We start from the raw sequence: 26741 nt of genomic DNA, 5'->3' as shown, positions 1-26741 counted from the left end.
CATGAGCTGATTGTATTTGGCCAGACGCTCAGATCGACATGGAGCTCCAGTCTTGATCTGCAGTAAGGGGAGGGGGGGGGGGGGGGGGCGGTGAAGACGAGAATCAGTCTCAGGAAGGAACAGTATTTTATATTCAGCGCTGGTAGGTAGTGAGGCCCCGTTGATCTGCTGCCATTATCTTGTGCATTCTGGCAGGGCGCTGGTTTCGGATCACTGCAGTGCCTGCCACCTGACCTCGCGGCACATCGATGCAACATTTTAAACTGGCGACAGAACTTTTTTCATTCTTACTGTGCACTCACACATAGGGAGATGAGGATATTACAGAATAATGCTTATTGGTTGAATGTAATTAATGAAATATAAATGGAGTGGAGGTTCCTCTGAGGTCGCATGGATGGATGGGTGTGCATTTGTGTTGATGCACGTGTGTGTGTGTGTGTGTGTGTGTGTGTGTGTGTGTGTGTGTGTGTGTGTGTGTGTGTGTGTGTGTGTGTGTGTGTGTGTGTGTGTGTGTGTGTGTGTGTGTGTTACCTGGCCGGTGCAGAGGCCCACCACCAGGTCTGCGATGAAGGTGTCCTCGGTCTCCCCCGATCGATGGCTGACCATGACGCCCCAGCCGTTCTCCTGGGCCAGCTTACACCTGGGCACCGCACACACACACACACACACACACACACACACACACACACACATTTGTGACTTTGTGGCCTACACTGTGGATTACAATTCCCAATCCCAATTCTCAATCAATCCATCCATTTTTGATTGACACCCAGTTGTCATTATGATCAATAAAAACCCCAGTTACATTTTAATGAGACAGGCATAGTCATGCAAGACACACAGTCAGAGACAAAACTGTACCGCCCAGACACAAGCAGACCGCCTGAAATATCACAACTCCTTCCAAAAGAAGCCAAGCCCAACAACGCCACACACGCTGGCTGCTACAACTCACGCCTTGATGGACTCGGTGACGGAGCCGATCTGGTTGACTTTGAGCAGCAGGCAGTTGCAGGCCTTCTCCTCCAGAGCCCGCTCGATCCTGCGGGGATTGGTGACCGTCAGGTCGTCCCCTACCACCTGGTGTGTTTACACACATTCACGGAGAGAAAGAGATAGAGAGAGGCAGAGATATGTTGTTGAGGTCGATTTATTTTTATTTGTATAGTTTTTCTCTGTTTTGAATCCGAGGGTTACTTAAACCGACCGTCCATAGAGTCTGTGCAGTCCTAGTGACACAAGAGGAATATAACTCCGACACAACCTTGATGTGAAAACTCGGCTCACCGCAAGTCGCGTGGCCCGCCCACGTACGCACGTGCGCACGTGCGCAGGCTTCTGAGTTGTGGGTTTAACTCTACAATAATGCCGCTCAATATGGTTCAGATCCGCCCAGATGACAGAGCAGCTGTACCAGCGTCTTCGAGCCATTCACCACACAATGTTGTTCCCATGCAATTCATTGATTAAATAAATCTGAATCACACACGAGGACTCGGCTGTGTGCTGGAGGATAACAGACATTGTGCCAATGCTACGTGTTTGTGTTTGACAAACGCACACAAACACAAAAATATTCGGATTTGATTTGTTTGAGTGTGTCTGAGGTGGGGGGGCTGATGATTATTATGCAGGTTTGGTGTTGGACGACACAGTAATGGTGTGGTTTACCTGTATTCCTACAGAGGCAGTGAACTGGCTCCAAGCAGGCCAGTCATCCTGGTCAAAAGGGTCCTCAATAGAAACCACTGTGGGGGGAAATGTCATTGCATTACATTTAGAGGCTCCTCCTCGGGGATAATGATTCATCCAAAGTAGTACCTTTAAGTTTGAGCAAACCTACAATACAAATTTGCAACATGGCACAAATGTTTCGCTGCACATCCAAGAATGTAAAAAAACAACTGGACAGATGGTTTGGAGCAGCTAAAGGAGGATAAGATGAAACCGATGAGGGAGGGGACTCTTACGTCAAGGAAAAGCAGTAAGTATTATCTAAGTATTTTTTAATTACATTCGATGGTAACCAAAGCGGTTTCACTACTATCTGCTGTGAATGTGTTGGGGAGATTGTTTTGTCCTGTTGATTTAAACTGTTTCTTTGTCACCCACTGCGTTTCACATTGAATTTGAGATTTTCTGTAATAAAACCTTTTCTTTTGACTGATTTCATTAATTAATTTGCCCTGTATGGTTCCACTTTATTCTTCATCTTGTGTCTCCATGAAATAGTGAAACAATAGATTCTGGTCTTAATTGGGGGTGTAAAGGTATGTATGGAATGAATTCCTTCAGTTACCTCTAAAATATACCATTCCACCCTGGGTAACATTTGAACATCTCTCCTTATCTTTATCTCTGTTGTAGGCCTTAAAAGTCAGCTCAGCCGTGAAGCTATTAGTCATACGCATATAGTAACACATGGACACAAACATACAACACAACAACACAAACCCTAACAGACACACAGACACACTTACACACATGCAGCGAGGGAAAGGGCCCTTTACTGGGGTTAAAAGCTCCATCCGAACGACTCCCATTTTGCCAAATGTGCACTCTAGCGCATAATTAAAACCTCTTTAATGGAGCACAAGTGTCGCGAGGAGAGCCACCAGCCGCCTCCATTCTCTCATTCTTTACATATCTCCCCTCTCTCCATCTCCTTCTCCCCCCCCCCCTCGCGGTGGCAGCAATTCTAGCGAAAGGACCAGGAATCCATTCACAGGGAGGCTGTAAAGGCTCCAGCCATAATCATTAACACTTTGTATGTTTGAACCCTGCAGCCGAAGGAAGTGTCTTATTAACATCGTTAAGGGGGCCCTGGTTACTGTAATCTATAGCCATGAGTGGACACTTTAATGGTGTATATATAAAGAGCCTATATGCAGCGATGCTGGTGTCGCATGTGGACATTTACCATGGCATCTCCGCCACTGTCATCACCACCTCCCTCATCACAATGACTAACCCGTATCCCCCTCATTACCACTCCCACCCTTATTACTACTCCCCTCACCACCAGCCATTCAACTGTCACTGTCACTACCCACATGACCACCCCGATCACTAACACTCCACCACCCCATCACCAGACCCTGCATTCACTACTAACCCCACCACCCACATCACCATCCCATCCCCTTTCCAACAACCACCCCCACCACTACCACCACCCTCGCCATCCCATCAACACCCCTCACCTGGGTAGTTGTTGACAAACCCCTGGTAGATGTCGGCCAGCTCCTGCCCGCTGATGTGGCGTGCGGCGTTGGGGGGAGACTTGAAGTCCAGGTCGTACTTTCCCTCGATGAAGAACTCGGACGCGGCCACATCCATGCCGATCACCACCTTGTCAGTGAAGCCGGCCTTCTCGATGGCCGTCTTCAACAGCTCCAGGGCTGAGAGAGAGAGAGAGAGAGAGAGAGAGAGAGAGAGAGAGAGAGAGAGAGAGAGAGAGAGAGAGAGAGAGCGAGAGAGAGAGCAAGAGAGAGACCCATTTATTTATTATGGTTAGTTTCAACCCCAGTGTCCTCAGTCTCCGTGAGCAAGATGCCTGACCCGTATATGTTATTTAGTGTACATTAATCTAAAACGGTGGCTTTAAAGAGGAGACAGTAGATAGTGAAGGGAAGACAGACAAGGCGACGTTGTGACTGCTCAGGTGGAAGGCTGCTGGAGGGTGTGGGGGTTGCTCTCAGTGCCACACCTTCAGAATTCTCCAGGATGTTGGGGGCGAATCCCCCCTCGTCGCCCACGTTGGTGGCATCCTGGCCATACTTCTCCTTGATGACCCCCCTCAGGGTCTGGTAGAGCTCTGCCCCTACGCGCAGGGCATCCCGGAAGGACTCGGCCCCCACTGGGAGGACCATGAACTCCTGCATGGCCAGCTTGTTACCGGCATGGGAGCCTCCGTTGATCACATTGAAAGCCTGAAAAGCCAAACAAGCATAGCATTTAGTAGCATTTAATAATTTGATCCTTACAGGGCACTTGGGTGTCATTACGGAGCCGGTAGGAGGGAGGCGTCTTGATAAAGGACACCTACAGGGAGACTGCAGGCACTGGGGATCGCACCCGGTGCCTTGAGGCTGGGAGTCAAACAACCCTTACCAGTACACTATCCTGCCAACTATTTCGTATTTTTTTATATTCATGCAAACTGCAATGCAGTATAACACAATTAATTAAAGGATGGGGACTTACAGGAACGGGTAGGACCAGCTCTGTGTTTCCTGCCAAGTCAGCAATATGGCGGTAGAGGGGGACGCCTTTCTCCGTTGCACCGGCTTTGCATATGGCCAGGGAGACACCGAGAATAGCATTGGCCCCAAACTTGGCTGCAGGAGACACAATGGTGAATGTCAAACGGATTATCCTGTTGTCTACATACAGTATCATGCATTATATTACAATAAAATAATTAGCATATGGTTATTGTTTATAGCTTATTGTTATACATCATGGTATGCTATATAAATGATCGTACATTTGTTCTCGGTGCCGTCCATCTCAATCATCAGATTGTCCAGTTTCTCCTGCTCCACCACGCTGATTCCCTGAAAGAGAAAACCGGTGACACGGTGAGAATGAATCCCATCCTTGAATGGAAATACATGCTCACCCCTTCAAAATGCATCTCCTCCTCCTGCGTTTATTGGGCCCTCGTAAACACCCGCTACCTCCCAACTCACCGACTCAACGAGCTTTGGTGCAATGGTGTCATTGATATGACCAACCGCCTTCAGGACGCCTGACATCAAATACAAAAAGAAACAAGCATTCAGCCTCCGGCAACATGAAAGATCAAGGTGTCATAAAATAAGGTCAAGGACTATCATCAGATGGAACCTGATGGCACGCAAAGGAATTCAGTCAGAGATCAAAAGATGTGGGTTAGACAGACAGAGAGAAAATAGACGGATGGAGACAGGAGAAGAAATAGCAATGAGGTGGAGCACAGTGCAGCGCAGTCTTCACAGCGCCTCAGCAGACGCTGACCTTTGCCCTTGTAGCGGTTCTTGTCTCCGTCCCTGAGCTCCAGGGCCTCATAGATGCCGGTGGAGGCTCCGCTGGGCACGGCCGCCCTGAACAGACCTGAGGGACGGAGAGGTTGGGGGTGGGGGGCGGGGATTGGCAGGTAGAGCGAGGCACATAGAGAGAGCGAGAGAGAGCAAGAGAGAGAGAGACAGAGAGAGAGACAGAGAGAGAGAGACAGAGAGAGAGAGAGGGAAAAGGAGTGGGAGAGGGAGAGAGAAGGAGTGGGAGAGGGAGAGGGAGGGAGAGAGAGAGAGAGAGAAAATGGCACAGGAGGTTGATATTTTATACATGGACATGATGTAATGCTAAGATAAAGCCAATATACTGTGTCTCTTTATTTTTCTGGTGCATACACATTTGAACACATCCACACACACACTGGGTACATTTGAGTTTTGCGTGGGCAGTGATTCATTGTGTGAGAGACGGGTGGTTATTTAACCTTTGGCAGTTTGCAGATCTACTTCCACAGTTGGGTTTCCCCTGGAGTCCAAGATTTCCCGGGCAACGATGTTTATTATCGACATCCTGCAAAAATATCATCCAATTCAGGGGAACGTTGACGAGGTATAAAACCAACATGGATGCCAGGGCTGCATGCCAGGGTACACACTGATGCACGTACAACACAATTCGTCCTATCACACAACATCAAAATGTAAGATAACAGGGGATTCATTAAAAGTTTAAGTCCCACCACCAATATACATGTTGTTAAATCGCAACAAGATGACGTGACAGCCTAGATCCATCTGAAACAACGTGTAATTAGCCATGAAATGCAGTTCATCCTAATGACATTCCAACATCAGCTGTTTTTGGCGTTGCATAAAGATGAAGACTTTTCGCTCTTCCCCCTCACACGCACAAATACACACACAGACATCTGACAGCACACTCCTCATCCTCCTCAGGGATGAAGAGCCGTGGAACAGATGCTCCCTATATAAGGCACGCGGCTTGTGAACAACAAGCGCACGCACACTAAATCAAAGGCTAGGAATGACAACATTTTATCCTCAACGTGAACACTGCTGTACTGTCATGCCCTGCACATACAAGCTGCTGTCATTTGTAGAATGGCATCGTTCGCTGTACAGATATAACGAGTACCTCCCAAAAAACACAACGGAGAGATGAGAAGGGGGGTAGTAAAGGGGGGGGGGGGGGAGGCTCGAGGGAATGACGGGAGGGAATAAAGAAATAGATTGATCTTTGTAATCATTACCTGCAAGCCTGTGTGGTGTCTGGCAGAGAGGGAGCAAATGTGGGCGAATGAGAGCAGAGAGGAGAGGATGGAGGTAAGGATGCAGGGAGGAGGAGGAGGAGGAGGAGGGGGGGGGCGGGGGGGGTGGACTGAGAACGTGTGACATATGGGGGGAGGGGGAGCGTGTGAGTCATTGGAGGATGCAAGGGGAAAGGGGGTGGGGCATGAGGGAGAAGCCGGGGGTAAGAGATGAGAGCGAGAGCGTGGGGGGGGGGGGGGGAGAGAGAGAGAGAGAGAGACCTAAGGGTGCGTGTAATGCGCTTTGGCGAGGTACCAGCAAGATGTTGAGAAATAAAATGGCTGAGGTGAAGCTGGGGATGGACTAAAAATGGCACAGAATCTTTTCCATTTAATTTAGTAGGTCATGACTGCAATGATCAGAGCGATGCAGGACATGAACACATTAAGTACCTGGTTGATTTTAAGGAGATGGGTTGGACAATCATTTAGCTAATGACGCAATGGCTAATTAGCAGATATCCAAGCAATATGATAGGTACAGGTATATCATATACATGACATGAATCTCTCTTAAGACATTGATCAGTAGTTACTCATTGTAAACTACTGATCATCAACTAGAGACTAGTTTGGCAACCAAAATAACACATCTAAACACTATTCCATTCCTATATTCCTCAGCCTCACTTATTGTCCTCCATCACCAGAAACGATGAGAATGGAGCAATGTTTTGGAACCTAACTGGTCCCTAAGAAACCAAGGCCTGCACATCTGACCATTAACCATTTAATAGAAAAAGACCACACAACCAACTACAGCTGCACAGTCATAAAGTACCAAGACAGAACTAGGTGTTGGGGAGAGGGGGGGGGGAGGGGTCAGGTCACATGAGCAAGCATGTGATTGGACCGGTCAGGTGTGGGCATTGAAGGAGGTAAAGAGGAGACGGCGAGCCGCTGAGCACCACTGTTGAATGGAATGACAGAAGCAGTTATAATGTGCTGAGCCAGTGCAATATTAGACTTATTTAAAACTGGTTTCAATGGGTCATTCATTCAGAGCATGTTGCATCTGGAGGCCAGTGGACCCATTCACGGACCAATGGGTACAGTGGGACGCACACACAGAACTCTTAAAACATTTTTCAATTTTCAGCAGAATTGTATCAAAGTGGTTGGCTGGTGATGAGGTGTACGAAAACATAATTACAAATATAATTTCTTCAAATAAAAAGACCAAAAAAAAAAAAAGCAATCCAATATCGGGCATGTGTACAGCATATCGACTCTTTAAGAGTAACTCAAAGAGGCTTTCAAAGAGGTGTCAACAGAGGAGAGGTGTGGCACATAACACTAATTATGGGTCTGCAACCTTAATGCACAAGGGCACGGGTAGTAGACTAAACTAGTGACGATAAGACTACTACCCAGGCCCTGCTACATAAAAGCAACATACCCACTCATTAGTGTTTGAGAGTCAGCGTGTTTGTCCCAAGACATCTCTGTGAAAAGGCTCTATTGTGCAATTAAGCCAGAGACAACACGATCAGTTTTTGCAATTATCTAACAATGTTTAATGATTTTCTAATCAGTTTAATTAAGTCAACGGTATACAATTCTATCCACAGACACACAAGTGTCTTCACAAACATAAAGTGGACTGTACAGAGGATGCATGTACTGTGGTGTAGCACCGTATACTTTATAGTGCTGTGGGGCACAAACGCATGTCAAGTTTTGAGAATGTGTCTCTATATACAAAGTGTGTGTGTGTGTGTGTGTGTGTGCGTGTGTGTTGTTCTATGCATGTGTGCATTGGAAGGAGAGTGTGTGTCTCTTGTGTTTGACAGTAACAGCGGAGAAGTCTAACTACAAATTACTGGATATTGGTGTGTGTGTGTGTGTGTTTGCGTGTTATATGTATAATTTATATATAGACAGTCCAGTCATAACAAACATCTATAATGGTCCAACTCTTATGACCACGAGGTTCCTTCTTCATCCTGTTTCACAGCGTCGGGCAAAAGCTTTCATCTCTCTTTCTCTCTCTCTCTCTCTCTCTCTTGTCGTCTTCCTCCTCCTCTTTATCATCATCATCACTCCTCTTCTCATGCCTCAAACCCTGAGAAGAGAAAGCAGGCAAACATTAACTCAGGGTCTTATCCACACCATCACACCAGTGCATCATCATCATCATCATCATACAAGCCCCGGCGTTAGTTTAAGAAACATTTCATGAATTTGGTTTGTTTCAGACGGACGGAACACACAATTATACGCCACGATGATGATGATAATCAATATGCTATCACTAATCCATTTGAAAGACGTTAAATATATTTGGTATAGGCCTACATAATATATTGTAGGCTCTGCTGCAATATATATATACAGAGCCGTATTTAAGCTTTTGGGGGCCCTACGTGGCAGATTGTTGGCGGGGGGGGGGGGTTGTACGTCTGCTGGTTGTTGGCTGGGTACTTGGCCCCAGGTACTTGGGGCCCTACGCGCTCTGCATATGGGGCGCGGCGGTGCTGTATAGCTGTATACCCAGTTGTATATGTGGGTTACTCATCAGTTTGAGGCTGGGTTTGGGTCGTGGTTTTGCAGACCTCAGATGTCTTCTGCAGTGTAGCACAACGGGCGCTCGCTAGGGATCGGGATTTTACGATGTTACCGATACTATTACTCTTAACTGAAGTCTTATCGCTTCAGAAATAAATTAACATAATATACAACTGGTAGATCAGCATGTCTGCCTTTATTCCTTTTCTGGCAGTCGGTGATCAAGTACAGGGCCTGTGTGGTTGTTCTTTGGATGCTCTTACAACGCTAGTAGCCTAGGACAGCACATGCCATCTCATTGAACAACGTACAAACCGGCTTTTTAGTTTCATGATCATTGGAGGTACCACGTTCAAATCTGAGTGTCTTAATTAGACCGCAAGTGGGTCGAAGTTTCCAAGGAGAGCTTTCCCACCGGCGCTGCGTACAGCGTCCATGAAACCCAGCCGTTCCAGCACTGCTCAAAAACGATATCCACTACGGCCCAAAATCGTTATCCACTACAGCCCAGTCTATTGAACACAGAACAAACCTAACATTGAATCTTCCGACCCGTGTGGTCTTTCTTCTGGGCGGCGCCTGGTGTCTCGTCTGGCGTTTGTCCCCCTTCCCATTAAAGCCTCCGTCACCCAGAGGAGGCCACTGACTCCCTCAACACAGCACTTGGGCTACTCGGATTGTTGGAGTTTTGCTTTTTGAAGTCTTGTATTAATAAACCTGTGTTCTAGCAACTTCAACTGTTTCAGGAAATAACATTGAAATAAACAACCACGTCAACTAAATGTCTGCGTGGCGACAGCCCGGTTTTGAAACAGTTCATTCGCCCCATTGTTTGGGGAGAACCTGATATAACTGTAGCACCGTTTATCTAGGCTAGATGTATAGAGAACATGCTTCCTTCATTAGTGAGGGAAGGCAGAGGGAGCTGGCCCCGCCCTCTTAAGGGAGTTATAAAACTACAGGTACCTATTGCAACGTTTGACCAGCCTTAATGAATAGAAAATATATTTCCTTAACTTCTCCAATACCGATAGCAGCATCGGGTACGTTGCAGCGTATCAATACTATGCTCTTTAATGATTCAGCCGGGGCCTGTATAATACCGGGTTTCGGTACCCATCCCTAGCGCTTGCCCTCTCTTTTACACACACACACACACACACACACACACACACACACACACACACACACACACACACACACACACACACACACACACACACACACACACACACACACACACACACACACACACACACACACACAGTGGTCCACTTACCTCTCACCAGTCGTAGCGCGGGCGGTTGTGGGGCGGCGGCGGGGGGTGCCTGGGGGACTCGTGGCGGTGGATTGGCGGGGACTCGGAGGATGGGGGCGCAGCGAGGGCCAGCTGCTGACCGCCCGCTCGCCGGTCGCGGCCGTAGTCCAGCCCGCGGGCGCCCGGGGGCGGGTACCTCCCCGCCTCCCGCCTCCACTCCTCGTCGAATGCCGCCGCTTCGTCTGGCGGGCAGAGAGGGAGAGACGGACACGGGTGTTCAGGGACTTGTTCCTTAACCGTCTCTTTGTGTAACCAAAACAATTCGTTAGAGATTAAAAAGGTCCCACGGCGTGCCACCAGGTGTGAGTGTGATCAGCCGCTACAAGCCCTTTTGAAAATCTGTCTCTTCTGACATCACAAGTGGGCGTGTCCACCTAGATGCGCCGCGCTGGATAGATCGGTCTACCAGCCTACCCGGCGGACTGTAGCAAACGTTGCTCATCTATCCGTCACACATCTAGGTGGACACGCCCACTTGTGACGTCAGAAGAGACCGATTTTCAAAACGGCTCGTAACGGCTGATCACACCCACACCTGGTGACATGTCATGGGACCTTTAAGGTTAAAATGTTGGGATTTGGATGCTTTTATCCTCATCACCATGCAGTGTATTCAGATTCATCCCCTCATCATGACCAACCAGGGGTCGGGGGTCATCTTTTCCCTCTTTTTTTTTTTGGCCTACAGGTAGACATTTGGGATCACACCACGGTAGCCCTTCAACTGGGTGGTCCTAGCCACTGCACGCACATGTGGGCTAAATGACCAAAGCCCATGCATCCTAAGCATACGGTGTGTAATCCCTCCATGTACTCACTCTCCTCCAGGTTGATGTAGTCCTGTCGCTCCTCGTGGTCGCCCGTGCGGCGGTTCCGTGAGCGCTCCATTACGTGCCCGCGGTCTCGGATGTGGTGGCCGATGGCCAGGCGCTCCACGCCACTCTCACTGTCACGCATGGCCTGGCGCGTCTCACGGATCTGGGCACACGCACCAGTCCAGCATGAAATCATGATAGAACTGATCACTGAACCGAGAATAACATGCGTGGGTCATGACTCAGAGATCACTGTGGGGCATGGCACGTCTACGGTCGTCCACAGCCAACCTGCTGTTTACGTGCCACTATAGTCTAGCCTTTGTCAGTGGGAGGGCTCCATGACTGTGGACGGTGCTCTCCAAGCATTCAAAACGGAGAGGGCAAACAAAGGGAGACGTTATAAAGGGAATAAATCATACGAGCGATAAAAATGACATAGCTACGACACATCCAAATACCATGCAAACTAACTGACAGCTACAACAACCCTGTTGGAGTATGTTAATGAGCCTCTTCTCATCTCAATAACATCCCACAAAGCTGAGGAACGGAGGTGATCAGTTGGCTGTGCGACAATCACAATGTTGCCCGGTAAACAACAGCTGATTTATTTTAGATCAGTTCAAAACAGGACACCTTTACAACAGTCAGTTCTCTAAACACACCCACCCAGTTCGCACATCGCCACTGTTAGAAAAACATGCATCTAGGTCTGGGCGATTTGTCCTATGGATAAAATAGAATCTAGTTAACCATGCAACGTGAGCCCTGTATTGGGCCATGGAGTGATGCTCCCACATTGCCGAAGCAGTTTGCGGAAATCGCTGCAATGCCTGATCCAGTGTTGATGAGCCATTGGGCTTCCCAGACAACTATAGTATAATGCTACAGTGTTTGTGGATGTGTAGAGCTCTGTCTGAGCGGAGATATATTTTGATGTCTACGTCCTAGTGAGGGTTTTGCTTCCCTGTATACCAACACGGTGTGTGGTGCATTTCAAATAGAATGTCGCTCATTATAAAGCACATACACACCAACGTTACTTAAAAAGGTATCCCAAAGTTGGGTCGTAATACGCAACCTGCTTCACAGAACTCTCCGCACAAAACATATTTTTTAAATAATGTTGGAAACAGCGGGTTGACTTGCTTTTTAAGGGAAAACAACTCTGCAGAGTCTAGAACTTTATACGTTTTGCGGTTTAGCCATTTCACAAACAGTAGGAAAGTAAAAATGCCAATAAATAAATTCAACCAAAACATCGCCCAGCCCTAAATATATACATAGACTTTAAATCTTTAAGGGTTGCCTAATGAGTGCAAGAGGTGTAATTTAAACTATGATCACTCAATTTAAGACCTAGGTCTATTTGACATGTCGTGAATGGTATAACAGGTATGTTTAAAGGCCATCGCATAAGAATAATATCAGAAGGGAACAGAGAAAATGTGTATTATTTATGTGTTTTTGTAATTGCCATGGCTACTTTCCTACATAACCTGAAATCGCTCACAAATTGCTCAACAATTGCTCTGCTGGAGCAGGGACCTTCTCTGCATGACTCAGTAATAGACTGTGCTGTTTTGAGGAGGGGGGAGGCTTCCCCTCTAGCCTGCCTGAGCACTGGGTCCCAAAGGCATCATCAACCTGTCCTTCCAACTTCACACATTGGTCTGTGAAGCCCCCTGGGTCCCCAGACGTGATTAACGGCCATGAAAATAATAAAACGGATTGGTGCTGGACTTAATGACACCTGGCCCTGATTACTTTGCCATGGCCCTGTGTGTGTAGGAAAAGCTTTCAAAAAAATAAAAGCAGGCGGGAGTGAGGCAGCGCGTACTCACCCCTCCAGGTGCCGTTCTCATTTCGCTGGTCTGTTGGAAGACTTTGGGAGCGCCGGAGTCTAAGGAGGAGTAGGAAATCACCGTCGACGAGGAGTACGTCTGACAGTTGGGGGAACCCGACATTCTCTCCTGGTAGACAAGGAGGCGCGTGTGTAGGGAGTTGAAGAGATAGGATTCCATCAATCCGCCTGACAGAGGGGCCAGCTGGACCCATTTTGTGATATATTGCTATACTAGCGATGCACTAGTTTTACGATACCAATGTTTGATCAAATAAAACTACTCACCATATTCTCCATCATTCCACCCATCATGCCAAACATATCCATGAACCCGCCACCCTGCAATAGGAATAGTTCATTAGATGTTAAATCAATCAATCAATGGCTGGTTTATTACACAGATGGTTTGTTAGGCAGAACCATCATCGTTGGAAACTGTTTGAACAGGAGCATGCACTTTCAAAAAACACTTGGCAGGTGACTGGACATCTGTCTACATCTGCTTTCTATCACGAATCATGTAGATAACACAGTTCCTCATAGGACGCTGACTGGTCCAAACCACTGGTGGTTTGCAGCGTACCTTGAAGACTCAAGAATGAATCTCGCAGGTTCCTAATCTTGCAAATCCAGGTTAACCTTTTCCCCCTCTGACAATATATTTGTAGAGGTTTGGACTGTGGATAATACGGAAATGTTGACATTCCAACATGATAAAAAAATGACTCACCATTCCCATCATGCCAAAAGGAGCCAAGGCACCAGCCTAATAGAAAAAAAAAGAATATAAACCAAGTTTAAACTCAAAACAGTTCAGGATTACAAATGTATGGCTTGAATAACACACACACACACACACACACACACACACACACACACACACACACACACACACACACACACACACACACACACACACACACACACACACACACACACACACACACACACACACACACACCTGGAGATGAGGTGCACGTGGAGGCTGAATCTGTGGGGCAAGAGGGAAAGGTTCAAACCCAAATGATCCAAATAGACCCCCCATCTGCTGTCGGTGAGCTGCAAATGGATCCCTGTAAGAGAAAAGATCACACTTTAAAATAGGACCAACGACATCAATGTCCCTGTGTATTGGGTTCAGTGTGGACACACAGCTGTGACAAATAGACATTGAGCTTGAAGGGATTTGCGACAACCAAACCAAATGCATGCAATGGATACAAAACTATACTTGCAGGGCTATGCCTGTATTGTAAAAACGCTCTGAGCCTCATCCTGAGCTCTGAAGGATGGACAGTGGGCCCCTACATGCTTGCAAGTCAATCATTCGATAGGTTTCTGCTCCAGTATAGCATGCACAAGCAAGCGTGTTAATAACGTACATTGCATTGGTTCTGCGTGTTTCACTAAAATCGGCTGACACTGACACATAATATCACATTATAATACGAGCATAACTCACATCATGAAAGGACTGTCATCAACGTCATTCAAGAATCGAAACATGTTAGGTAATTCAGCTAGCTAGTATTAGCCAGCTAGCTATATAAATGGTCGGTCAACAAGACAACAGTGGTCTTTTGGATTCAAAGCCCCCAGCAGAGCAGCGAACAGATCCCCTGTACTGTGGCACTGGGCGATATCCTCACAACGGGTCAGGCGGTACGGTATCTTTTCAGTACTCTAAATGGTAATTGTATTTTCAAGCTACCTGCACCAAAAATATAAACGGAAGTCTTTCTGACAAAGGAAGCAAAAACATCAGCAAGTCAGCACAAATATTACGAGTTTGGACTTCCGGACGATTCTTTCAAAGCAAAAGCATTTCTGACTTAAATTCATCAAATTAATTTAAAGGTACAAACTCATTTTACATTTTTCATATAACCTACTATTAACAGCCTCTTCTTCTGTCTTTTGAAAATAGTTTATATTTCCTGAACACAGGACTATTTCGTAAGAAGGTCAATTTTTAATTGTTAATTAACTAAGTTGTAACGTTAATTAATTAACGTTACAACTTACAGGCCAATTTCCAATCAACAAGAAAGATAATCATAAATGTCAATCTGTGAATAGGCCCTTTGATCTAAAAAAGTGAACTTTGTCACCACCAAGCCAAGTGAAAAGACAAGTATTAATTTCAGGAAATTATAAATGCAGCAAAATTAAGAGACATGAATCAGAATTGGTCTTTAGTAGTCTTCCTCAATAATCATTGATACATTGCAACCTGTTTATGATAAGGCTGTAGGACTTCTGCTGATAATCTAAATTAAATGTTACTCCTGTCCAGCATTTAAAGGCGAAACACCTATTAATATTGCTCCTATACGGACAGCTCGTGTCATCCTCTTTGTATCGGCAAGCCTTTGATTTCACAAAAATCAAGGATTGTCAACCATCAGCAACCTTATGTCAATATGTTTGTGGAGCATATTGTTCTGAGTTGATTGATTGCTTTAGACTTATTGAGAGAAAGTTGCTCAGAAATGACAAACTGAGATTTTTGTGAAACCAGAAGCCTGCGTACAGATCCTAGAAGTGCAACATTGTGGGTTTATCGCCATTAAATACAATCAGATAAGACTTATATTTTCATTAACAGAGCACTCATATGCGAACGTATAGGGCTCCCGGCTCCCCCATGTCATCATCTGTGACCTTTATAAAGAAATCATCATGCTACTCAATCAGAAGTCTATGTAAGACATTGTTTTTGCATTGCAGAATTTTATATTCTTTAAGCGGAGCAATACAATTGTGTAGGCCCGATTTTAAGTTTGGAAGTCCTATCCTCAAATCCACTAGTTTTCTTTAAAGAAAACTGTTTTACTCTTATTTATATTGTAGAGCTGAATGCTGAAAATAGCATTTAATCACAATAAATATAACAATAATATACAATGCAATGGGGCTATGTTATATTATATTGAGAGGTGCTTTATAAATAGTTATTATGCAATTCATAGAATATATATTCTATAAAATTTAATTTGTTACACATTCCCTTGATAGGTTAAGAGTTACAATTATCAGCCATGCGGAGGCAGTTAGCTGTTATTATGTAATTGTTTAATAGTCCATAAATTGTATAATTATGTATTGTGTCTAGCCCCTGGCTCTAGGCAATCATTTGGTCCGTCGCACACAATCTTCAACCAACTTAAGTCCTAATCCTATATCTTGGACATTGCCACAAAGCACATAATGACACACATAACTACTTGTATTGCTTTTAGTTTCTCTTCAGTATACAAGCTTGTCAACAAAATTGGCCATTTACTAGTTAACGCCAAAAAGGACACTGTGAGTATGGGTGTATTTCGTTTTCTTCTCTCCTTATCTTACGCCGACAAACCCATCAAATAAATGGAGTGTGTGAAAGGCCAATAGTTATGTTTTTTGTCTGAAGTTTGTGCGTGTGTGTGTGTGTGTGTGTGTGTGTGTTTGAGTGTAGTATTTGACTGCCACCGCTACAGAGACAACCTGTCATGAGACTTGGCTTTCTGCCACCGGCTAAGCCCCGCCTACATTTTATTCATCCCGGGGGGATATGCACTCTTATGAAATGCACAACCAATATAAACATCATTTTTATAGATTCAAAGGTAATTATACACGTCTATGCATGGATGAGCACCTGGCTGTACTTAGGACTCCCTGTGATTCTATATCTTTAATCACTTGTTTTTCAAATCAAGCCCAGAGCTCTACCTGATTGGTCCACTAGGGGTCAGTGCCGCCCTCTCAGAGGTCCGCGCGGAGGCTGCTCGAGCGTCCCGTTTGCGGTTGCGCAAAAATGTTATTCGTTTTGTAAACCCGGATGTAACCAACGCCTAACCTGCCCCGAAAAAAACGTAAGTAGAGTTTTTTTTTAAAAAAGAAGTCAGCGTTGTTTAAATGGTGTTAAATGTAGATATTAAATCCTAGATTTAACGGCAGCACTTACATGTCGGTGACCCTTTAGCGACAGCGAACTATTTCTTGTTGGTTCCTCTTTGTATTCTCCAACAATCCGCCGAGTTAGCCGAAGAGCTAGCCCGGTGTGAGGAGAACTCCCTGTCAATGAAGCTGTCATTAGGCTTCGTCTGTTCGGGATGATCCTACACTTATTGGCTCGCTTATTCAACAATATAAGTCGTGACTCGTGGTAATACGTTCGGGCCCACATGACAATTTATTTATTAAGACCTGGATGGTAAATCAGGCTGGAACTACAGCTTCGAGATTCATGTGGAGGTTCATTTTTCTCTCTAGCGTTATTTATATTATAGCTGTAGTTATTTTATACATCTAATGGCGTCTGATCCTGAACTTAGGCTATTATTTTCGAATGCCTTTAAAAAAAAAAAAAAGTATAATATGAATTAAATTGTTCATGAAGCGTTCAAGTCCTGTCTGAAAGTGTTGTGACTCAGGCTGGGCCTATGCAGTTCCTCTGCCCCGGTCCATCCTTGGCATGAAGCTGATGTATGCGGAAGCCTTCTTTCTTTACTGTCGTTAATGTTTCCGCGCGTGTAGGAACACACCTACGAAAGATCTGCTATCAAGTTAACTCCCTAAGTCTAACCCTAAGTCAAAAAAAAAAAAAAAACATGTCCCGTTGTGATAGACGTCACTAACCTTTTATTATTCATATTTGTTGCTGATTATTGTAAAACATGGGAGGTATTTATCATCTGGTCACGCATGTGACTGATGTAAAGGGTCTAAATTTAGGAATAATGTGGTTCAGGTTGTGTTGTTTCCTCTGTATGCCTCGGTGCTCTTGCCTGTTATCTTTCCGGTTGAGATTCTCAATCATTGTTTCTTTCACCCATAGATGCAGACTATAAAATGTGTTGTGGTCGGTGACGGTGCTGTAGGAAAAACATGTCTACTGATTTCCTACACAACAAACAAGTTCCCTTCAGAATATGTGCCCACGGTAAGAAATGTTAACATTGGAGAGAAAAAAACATTATTTGCCATGCACAATCTCACTCTCTAGGAAATGGATTGTAATAGTTATATGAATAAGAATCTTGAATTTCACCTCATATTGTTAACAAAGTATATTTTCTTGGTTTCTAAAGGTCTTTGACAACTATGCAGTGACTGTTATGATCGGTGGTGAGCCCTATACACTTGGGCTTTTTGACACAGCAGGTAACTTCATTCTAAACCTTCTATCTCAATCTCGTAAACAAACGAAATTCAATCAACTGATCATCTCAATTCTTTCCGTTAACCACCTTTATTTCCACTGTCCGTTCTTGTTGTTTCCTTTTCCTAACCCGTCCATTGGATTATATCAACTGTCTGTCTCCTCGGTTCTTTCTGATTGGCGCTCACAGGTCAAGAGGATTATGACAGATTGCGACCCCTCAGCTACCCCCAGACGGACGTGTTCCTTGTGTGTTTCTCCGTCGTGTCCCCTTCATCCTTTGAGAACGTCCGCGAGAAGGTTGGAATTTGATTAGATTTTTGGATTTGATTTCTAGAATCTTTTACCTTGTACCATGGGGGCCCGATAGTGTAGTGGCTAGGGTGTTGCACTCTCAGCCAAATGGTAGTGGGTTTAATTCCCCAAGTCTGCAACCGACCTGAAAAGATATCCTTTGTTCTATGACCTGGGTTTGTAGTCACTGTAAGTTGCTTTGTTTAAAAGCGGGTGCAAAATTAAAAGTTAGCATCAACAGCAAATAAGTAATGCTCATCTTCTGCTCAAATGATCATTACTTGACAACAAAAAACTGTTTATTTTCCTCTAAAATGTATATATCTTCTGTTTGTGCCTGCAGTGGGTCCCTGAGATCTCTCATCATTGTCCCCGCACCCCGTTCCTCCTGGTGGGCACCCAGGTGGATCTGCGGGACGACAGCAACACCGTGGAGAAGCTGGCCAAGAACAAACAGCGCCCCCTGTCTCCCGAGAGTGGAGACAAGCTGGCCCGCGACCTCCGCGCCGTCAAATACGTGGAGTGCTCTGCGCTCACACAGGTGAGTGTCCTTATTACTAGTTTTACCCCCCCCCCCCCCCCCCCCCCGATACATAGTTGGTAGCATGAGCATTAGTGTGCTGATTTCAATTACCAAGCGCAGTAGCATTAGCTCCACAACTCAACTCAACACCTTCCAGATAACCCAACATAAATCTATCTATGTGTGTATGTGTAATAAACTGTTCAAAAGGCGTATTCCCAAAAATGAGTTACTACGTTACTACTAAATATTTTGTTCAGAATAACAGTTTCATTCTCTGTGGGGCGGGCTGTCATGATATAGTGGTAGCCCTGACATTAACTGCTTGTAAAATAAGCTGTATTCTTTGTTTTGGAAGTTGTCTTTTTTACATATTTAATTACAGAGGGTTGCGGTGTATTCAGTTGGTTGCAATCTACTACCTCACCGCTAGAGGCCACTAAATCCTACACACTGCACCTTTTAAATTGAGTTGTGGAGCTAATGCTACGCCACCTCGGAATCATGTACCGCAGGATCACTGAACCAATCGTCCAAAAAAGTGGTCTCACTGCTCTTGTCTCCACAAAAGACGAAAAATACGAAAAATCTTGATCTAACCCTTTAACTATTTGCACCACTTTGACCCTCTCTCTCTCTCTCCCTCTCCCTATCTCCCTCGCTCGTGAAGCGAGGACTGAAGAATGTGTTTGACGAGGCCATCCTGGCCGCCCTGGAGCCACCAGAGACCAAGCCCAAGAAGCGCTGCATGCTGCTCTAGAAGAGCCCGCACTGGGGATAGGGGGAGGAACCCGGGGTGAATACGAAACACGAGGGATACGGATCAACGGCTTGTGGGGAGGGGAGGGGAGAAAGGGACAGAACAAGAGAGCAGGGATGACCGGCATTGACCTAAGCTGCGATCCACGTACACAGATTGTGCCTTCATATTATGTATTGAAAGAGGCCACGCAGGAGGGAGCCTGTGTTGTCCTGACGCGGTCACCGCCGTGGGATGACCGCGCTCCGCTCCTCCGCTTGTCTTCCTGCTTCTAGTAATAGCAGTGTTACTCCTATCGATATCTGGGTGGGGCTGGCCCCCCCGCCTGACTCCATTGCCCCTCTTTTTTAGGAAATATTTGTATACGGTTGCAGCCAGCCTATTGCCTACTTTTTGTGTCCTTTTTTTCCCGGCGTTTTTTCTGCCTACTAGCAAGCCGATTTTGTTTTTTTTTCTTTCTTTTCTACTTACACTTAAGATACGGTTTGAGTTGCTTAGTATGCAGTGCTTTTGTAGATCCAACGAGCAACCTACTGTGGACTAATGCTGTATCTCTCTTTTTTTCTGCCACTTTGATTGATTGTACAAAGAAATGTACAAGAGATGTATTGTCACTCCAAACCAGGCTAGCTGTTTATTTCATCCTCCAAGGGAATTTTGGGAAGACCAAGTGCATTGTCGCCAATCTGCCTTTTTGCTGGTGACTTGATTCGAAATCAATTATATTTTATTATTTTTCTGTATGTTATATTAATTCTATGTCGTTTTATTCTTTCTTTTTTTAAGGAGTCATTTTGTTTTATTTGGAACTTCTGCTAGTGTATCCATATTTTGTGATTGATAATATAACAAGATATACTGTTCTATTTTGACCAGATCCTCATCTTTATAGAACTTGAAATAATTTTTCTTAGAAACCTTTTGGGTGTTTGCAATCAAAGAATGTTTGTAATAAAATGATTTGACTGACTATGGTATTTTTAATTGGAATGGGCTTTGTATATTACTAATATTATTAGTATACTATATATACTATATTATTATTAAGAGCTTCACGTATCCACTAGAAAACTAAGGTCTGTCATTTACCTTTTTGTTTATAGACAAGAAAAAACAATTCAGATTGGATGTACTACAGTATCGTTTTAATTGCCCTAAAAACTGATATTTTTTTTGCAATTGCATACATGTCAAAAGGATCACATTAGTGTGAGATGGAAAACAAGACACACTGATAAGAAAGTTACTTTTTGCTGTTTAAGGCACCCCTGTTTTGAATGGAAAGAAAAGAGCAAGGACTGAATGGCAGATATACAAATAAATAAGCCAAGACGATGACACAAAAAGATATAAATACATTAAATGTACAAAGACATTCTACCTATGACAGTGGGTTCAGATCATAGACGGATGCGCAGACAAGCAGTAAGTGCTGTAATATCATTAGTTTTGGTTAATTTCAAACAAACAAAACATGTCAGTTCTATGAGATACACTGTTTTTGGATATGTGCCCATGCCTGTGATTCTCTTCTCGTCTGGTCTTGTCTGATTCTTGATAAGGGTGTGTATGTTTCCTTCAATGGCTTGGCCCATGTTTATCCTACTTGCTTTGGCCCTAAAAGTGTATGTAAAACTGGCCACTACTACAGGATAAAGTGAAGCAGATTACTTTAAAAACAAGTTCCCGTTATAACCTTGCCTAAAACAGCTGCGTTAAATAGTAAGTGTGTGTTTAACAGGATCTGTCTTTTGTATAGTGTGAGTCTGTGTATGTTTGTGTGTGTGCGTGCATGCCTAAGCCCTATCAGACTCTGCAGGTGTGGATAGTCACTGTGTTCTTGCACTGCTGGCAGCGGACTGAGCAGCACCAGGAGAACTTGCAGGAGCAGCGCTGGACCACCTCCGCCCGGCCCGCTCGGTACCCGGGCCCACAGCACACCAGCTCACAGCCGTCCGGGGCGAGCCGGGACGTGCCTGCGACCAGGGGGAACAACATGTTCACATCACTGTGATAAGGACTATCAAGGAGTGGATGGAGACCATGTGTGTTTTTGGATTGATGTGCGTCTTTGTTTCCCTGTTGCTAATCTGCACTCCAGTCCAGTTGTTGTTTTTGTTGTATAAACTGTTTTGTTGCTACTCCAGTCTTGATTGTATTCTTCGATCTAGTCTCACTTGTTTTGTGGCTTTGGGTAAAAGCCTCTGCTAAATCACTAAATGTAAATGTTTGTTATAATCCTAGTATCCCATCTCATTTCAGAATGGCAGCTCTCACCGTTGCAGCGTCTCCCAGCCGTGCCAGGGATGCCGTTGTCGGGGTCCAGATGACAGAAGTCCGGGGAAGGAGCCAGGTACACCAGGTCCCTGGCGGCTGGGGGCTTCACCTGGGGGTCTCGGGGCAAGAGAGCAGTCCTTGATCCTATACGAGTCAGACGCACCTGCGATGAAGACCGAGTGGATGGAGAGATGGGTCAATAGTCAATAAGCCTGAGAAGAATACATTACATCCGACCTTTGAGTTTCTGATCAGGAATCTCTAGCACTTGGGGGAAGCTCAGTGACTCAACACGCAGACCCTATAGGAAATAAACCCTGGTTCGAATCGATTTCGACCTGCGATCGATTCTTCTTCGACCAACTACCCTCTCTCTCTTCACTCTGAAAGCCTCTGAAAGCCCATGAACAACATGCAAGGAATCAGTATTCAGTTAATTCTCTGAAAAAATAGAGCATGCTGGTATACCTCCGTGGCACCGTCAAAGCGTTCCTTGAGCACCGCTCCGACACGCCTGAACGGGGGCATGACCTTCCAGCAGGTTCTCAGCTCACAGGAGCCTGAGACGCCGTGGCACTTACACTCCACCTGCATATTGTGCAGAATAGCCTGGGGGAGAGAGAGAGAGAGGGAGAGAGAGAGAGAGAGAGAGAGAGACGTGTGGATTCAAAAGAGGAATGAAAACCAAAAAGGAAATGACAATGAAACATTTTTCGGTTGGGGAGAAAAAGGAAATGTCCTGCTTGTTGTAAATAAGCGAAATGAGAAAGGGATGAGTCAGGGTGTTGCTGCCAGTGACCGACCTTCCGACCGGCCTCGTTGTTGTGGATATTCATGAGTGGTCGACCTGCTGATAAGCCCTTAGCTCTCTCCTGTTCGTCCACAAACGTCTGGGAGAAGGCCACCCCGTAGGACAGGTTGTCACTGCAGCCCGACCACTGAAACCCTGGGCACAGCGGAGACAGAGAGCTAGACTCTGAACAGGGTTGTGCTGCCAGGTAGGTCTTCACATGCAAGGAATGTGTCATTGTGTTTGGCGGTACTTCAGAGAGAGTGAGAGAGCGCAAAGAGAGAGGTGGTGCATCGAATATAACACATTATTGTTAATCTTGTTCCAATCAACAGTTTTTATTGTGAAGCCCGCATCTCATCAGATCTGTGTTCGTGGGGACAGCTGTGTGTCTATGAGCTCACCTTCCGGGCTGACCCCCCTGACCTTCCTGTCGCAGCCACACCTCTCCAGCTCCCCCCGGCTGCAGGCCCGCGTCACCGCCATCGCCACCGCCGCCGAGGACAGGGCGTGCACGAAGGCCGCCTCGCGCGTCCCTGGTTCAGGAGAACAGAGGATGAGACGACAGTGACTCAAGAGAGGAAGAAGATGCTCCGACGTCGGCATGATGACACGCCCCCTGCAGGAAACCAATCTGCGGTCATTCCCATGAAGAGTCCTCTCACCTTGATGCAGGACCTTCCCAAACACGTTGATCCCACGGGGCGTGGTGGAGCAGTTCCAACGCCGGTTCCTGAACTGGTGCTGGCACTGAGTGGGGACATTCAAAGCGGACATACAGCGGTTTATCGGACGCATTCCCGAGTTTTTTTCACCATAACGACATTGACACTGGGCGTCGTGGTTTGCGTACCTCCTCGATCACCATCTCGGCGGCCTTGCGCACGGACTCCATGACCTCCCCCCTCGCCCTGCACACCCCCACCTGCCCCGAGGACAGCCCTCGTAGCCGCGCGCAGGGGGCGTCACCTGACACGGGCCTGGAGCGGGGCAGTCTGGCCAGGGAGCTAGGGGAGAGAAGCAGGCAGGGAACAGGTTGGGAACAGGTTGGGAACAGGGCATGCTTCATTACAGGGGAGGGGGTGGGGGTATGGGGGAGGGGATGGGGTGATGGAGGACGCTGGGTTTCAAAGAGAGAGGCAATAAAGGAGGAGACGGGTAACAAGGGTGGGGAGAAGAACAGCGAAGGCGTGCAGAAGTCAGGGAGAGAAAGGGAGGGGAAAAAAGAAGGTGGCAGAGGTAACAATGGGGAGACGTTTTTTAGGGAGAAAGGAAACGAGGGACGGACTGACGGACAAAGGGGACAGAGGAGGCACAGTGAAGGCGGAGGGAGGGAAAGAGAAAAGGTCACGGAGTGGAGAGACACAAAGGGAGAAAGGGGAACGACAGAAAGAGATTTAGAGACACGTCACCATCTTTTAAAAGTTATAGCATGACAAACAAAACTCCCTCCTTTCTCTCGCTGCCTTTTTTCGCGCGCCAGACTTACAGCCAGTTGGTTGCCATGGAGGGGTGGATTGCCCATAGCAACAACAGGAGGAGTGGTGTCGTGAGATTGACAGCAGAGACAGTTGGCATCAGACTGTCTATCTGTCCGTCTCTGTGTGTCAAGCGATTGGTCCTTGGATGGCCGGTGGTGAGCCTCCCCTGTGCTCCCCCAGTCGCTCTGGCCCGCAGGTCCACAGCTGTTCTACGCTTGTGGCCCAGAACCCGGGGATAATCCCCGCATATCTGTTGATCAGGTCCAGGGAGGAGAGAGGGAGGGATGAGCAATTTGGTGTTGAAAAGTAGTTACTGCTCCCAGAATGTCTACGACTATTACTGTACGTTTTTGTTTTTTTACTGTACGATTGTGTTTGGCTGATTGAACTATTATAATATATATTATTATATATATATTATTATAATGATAGCCTATCTGTTGATCAGATTAGATTGAAACATTTAAATAATTTAATAAATTTATCTGTACTGTACTCTATTTGCAATGTGCACAGATTTGTCTACATTGCTTAAAAGTATATATATATATATATATCAAAAATGATCTGCACAACTGTCCACACATATTGAAGCCTTGGATCCCTTACAAGATTTCCCTTAAGATTTATTTACAAGATTACATAAGTGAGTTATATTTCTTACCAGTTCTTGCCTTGTAACCAGTTGTCCTCATTCGGTGTAGATGAATAGGTAATGTAATCCCAATTTTCACTTTATATCTGAAGCATACTCAAAGAAGTGCATGGAATCCCCAGCGGATGTTTAGAAATGTAAAATAAAGATTATCTGCATATCCATGACCACGTATCTGTCATCAAATCAATATAAATAAACTAGTAAACCTTCAACAAGCAATCAAGCTTTGAATCAATCTGACGCCGCAAAAAAAGCATTATGTTTCGATCCAAATGGACCGAATATTTGCCCTCTCAAAAAAAAAGATTTTTTGTCTTGTCCGGCTTAAACAGAAAGAAGGAGTGAGAGTTGCAAGAAGAGAGTGATGGGTTATAAAGGACGAAAAGTGCAAGGGTGGGAGAGAGAGAGAGAGAGAGAGAGAGAGCGAGAGAGAGAGAGAGAGAGAGAGAGAGAGAGAGAGAGAGAGAGAGAGAGAGAGAGAGCGAGAGAGAGAGGATGGATGAGGATGAGGTGAGGAGTAAGGGTGGTGGGAGGGGAGCAGGCATGGGGTAGGTGGATGGTTACACCATATTACAGTGTATTAACATTGACAATGAGAAATGGCCGTCATCCTTTGTGTATGTATGACGAGCACAAGACATGACCTGAGACCGCAGCGTAAAATTGAAATAGACAATAAGATTATGGTCATCATTTCTCCTAAGTTTGTGTGCTTCTTTGTGTGTGTTTGTGTATGTGTGAGTGTATGCGCCCATGTGTATGACAGGTTTGACGTTAATGTGACTCAAAGAAATATACTTTCAGTGTATATTTAGTTATTTGTACGCATCTATGTGTCTATCTGTATGTGTTTAAGTGGGTCTTCTAGTAGAACTCTTGTACTGGCACGACTGGGGACCATATACTCACAATAAATGTATTACCCAGCAAGCAGTGCAATAGTTCAATGATTTAATTTCAATATAGGATTATTCTATAGATCCATATACAGACCACCTCACAGAGTCCCTACAGGTGAACTGACACAGCACACACACCTATGTACGGATATGAAAAAAGAGGCTTACCTAATGTTTAATTTTCCCAAACTTTGTTGCTCATTTTACGAGGTCCCCCTCCACCTCCTTCCCGTTCTCCCCCCCCCCCCCCCCCCCCCCCCCCCACACACACTTGCCCTCTCGTTCTCCCCTTCCTCCCCCTCCCCATATTGTCTTAGAAGAAGGCATGACATTTAGACAAGCGGGGAGAAAACACACCGCTGACAAATATTGGAACTGAGGCAAATAAATCACAAGATAGGGGGGATAGGAAGGGCTTGAGCAGAGCGTGGATGGACGCTGGTGGATGAGAGACGCCTGGCCTCAACACATCTCTCACCAGGACGCCTGGAGGAGACGGGCTCCGTGAGGTAGACGTGCTTTTGAGGAGAAAAGCACCCCCTTTTTCCCCCCCCCCCGGCAAAATAAAAGAACAGTGAAAGAATTGTTTAATCTTAATCTCAGTTTTCTTTAATAATGAAAAAGAGATTTGCATTTCTTCATCTTTAGAGTTTGCCTTTTTTTTTTTAAATAAACACAGTAATGTCGTATTTTAGGTATTTTAACTGTAACACCAAATGCAACAGTGCTCGTGCACTCTGTTTACATAGGTTTGCATACAGGGAGTGTGTGTACATGTATACACTGAATGCATTGCTCCTAAAGGCTCATGTTCGTGTCAAATGAACCTGTGTGGGGCTGGAACCCATACAATGTCCGGCGCCAGTGGCGTCCAGGTTCAAGGCCTGTAGATGACCAGGCTACCTGAACCCTCTGACACCCCGCTCACCATGACCACCCCATAGCCACCCCCCACCCTCACATACACGCACACAGCCTCTGTCTCTCTCCCCCCCCCCCCTCTCCCCTCCCTCCGTCTCCCTCCCCTCTTGCGTGATGGCCCTTCTTGGTTCAGTATCTGTAAAGACAGGTTGACTTTAGGCCTCCAGT

At 45.7% G+C, this 26741-nt stretch overlaps 4 protein-coding genes across 5 annotated transcripts; 1 reads left to right on the top strand and 3 right to left on the bottom strand.

Moving 5' to 3' along the window:
- LOC311350972 (gamma-enolase) lies at positions 1 to 6317 on the bottom strand (the record flags this gene model as incomplete). The annotated part of the gene is made up of 12 exons (XM_084471063.1): positions 6275 to 6317; positions 5489 to 5574; positions 5008 to 5103; positions 4701 to 4759; positions 4496 to 4565; positions 4213 to 4346; positions 3716 to 3938; positions 3210 to 3407; positions 1678 to 1754; positions 962 to 1086; positions 535 to 643; positions 1 to 57 (listed from the first exon to the last, which is right to left on the bottom strand). Coding segments are annotated over exons 2-12 (1233 nt in total), but the record flags the coding sequence as incomplete, so codon positions are not given.
- A 449-nt stretch (positions 6318 to 6766) lies between these two features.
- On the bottom strand, positions 6767 to 14556 carry mlf2 (myeloid leukemia factor 2). Its single transcript, XM_084471557.1, has 8 exons — positions 14284 to 14556; positions 13783 to 13894; positions 13552 to 13587; positions 13107 to 13160; positions 12820 to 12948; positions 10976 to 11135; positions 10119 to 10339; positions 6767 to 8396 (listed from the first exon to the last, which is right to left on the bottom strand). The coding sequence occupies exons 1-7, from the start codon at positions 14325 to 14327 to the stop codon at positions 10122 to 10124; spliced, it is 753 nt and encodes a 250-aa protein (XP_084327683.1). The 5' UTR covers positions 14328 to 14556; the 3' UTR covers positions 6767 to 8396; positions 10119 to 10121.
- A 2087-nt stretch (positions 14557 to 16643) lies between these two features.
- On the top strand, positions 16644 to 20517 carry cdc42l (cell division cycle 42, like). Its single transcript, XM_084471626.1, has 6 exons — positions 16644 to 16681; positions 17647 to 17751; positions 17900 to 17972; positions 18161 to 18270; positions 18608 to 18805; positions 19458 to 20517. The coding sequence occupies exons 2-6, from the start codon at positions 17647 to 17649 to the stop codon at positions 19545 to 19547; spliced, it is 576 nt and encodes a 191-aa protein (XP_084327752.1). The 5' UTR covers positions 16644 to 16681; the 3' UTR covers positions 19548 to 20517.
- Positions 20518 to 21353: 836 nt separating this feature from the next.
- On the bottom strand, positions 21354 to 24192 carry wnt4b (wingless-type MMTV integration site family, member 4b; the record flags this gene model as incomplete). Of its 2 annotated transcripts, XM_084471332.1 has the most annotated exons (8): positions 21354 to 21523; positions 21825 to 21987; positions 22293 to 22433; positions 22628 to 22770; positions 23019 to 23150; positions 23280 to 23364; positions 23468 to 23621; positions 24104 to 24192. In XM_084471332.1, the coding sequence occupies 8 exons, from the start codon at positions 24190 to 24192 to the stop codon at positions 21354 to 21356; spliced, it is 1077 nt and encodes a 358-aa protein (XP_084327458.1). The 2 variants fall into 2 exon arrangements, with proteins under 2 accessions (XP_084327458.1, XP_084327457.1); XM_084471331.1 differs by having other exon boundaries at positions 23019 to 23364.
- Positions 24193 to 26741: the final 2549 nt, after the last annotated feature.

The sequence above is a fragment of the Micromesistius poutassou genome (assembly GCF_964030765.1).
Source record: "Micromesistius poutassou genome assembly, chromosome: 8".
NCBI classification, from domain to species: Eukaryota; Metazoa; Chordata; class Actinopteri; order Gadiformes; family Gadidae; genus Micromesistius; species Micromesistius poutassou.
Note: the sequence above shows the minus strand (reverse complement) of the source record. Positions and strands in the feature narration are given on the sequence as shown.

Coding starts and splice junctions, on each gene's coding strand:
- mlf2 (XM_084471557.1), bottom strand. CDS start 14,327: ATGTTTCGATTCTTGAATGACGTTGATGACAGTCCTTTCATGAT. Junction 13,161..13,551: donor CTTTTGGCATGATGGGAATG/GTGAGTCATTTT, acceptor TTCCTATTGCAG/GGTGGCGGGTTCATGGATAT. Junction 11,136..12,819: donor TGAGAACGGCACCTGGAGGG/GTGAGTACGCGC, acceptor GCGTGTGCCCAG/ATCCGTGAGACGCGCCAGGC.
- cdc42l (XM_084471626.1), top strand. CDS start 17,647: ATGCAGACTATAAAATGTGTTGTGGTCGGTGACGGTGCTGTAGGAAAA. Junction 17,752..17,899: donor CTTCAGAATATGTGCCCACG/GTAAGAAATGTT, acceptor TGGTTTCTAAAG/GTCTTTGACAACTATGCAGT. Junction 18,271..18,607: donor TTGAGAACGTCCGCGAGAAG/GTTGGAATTTGA, acceptor TTGTGCCTGCAG/TGGGTCCCTGAGATCTCTCA.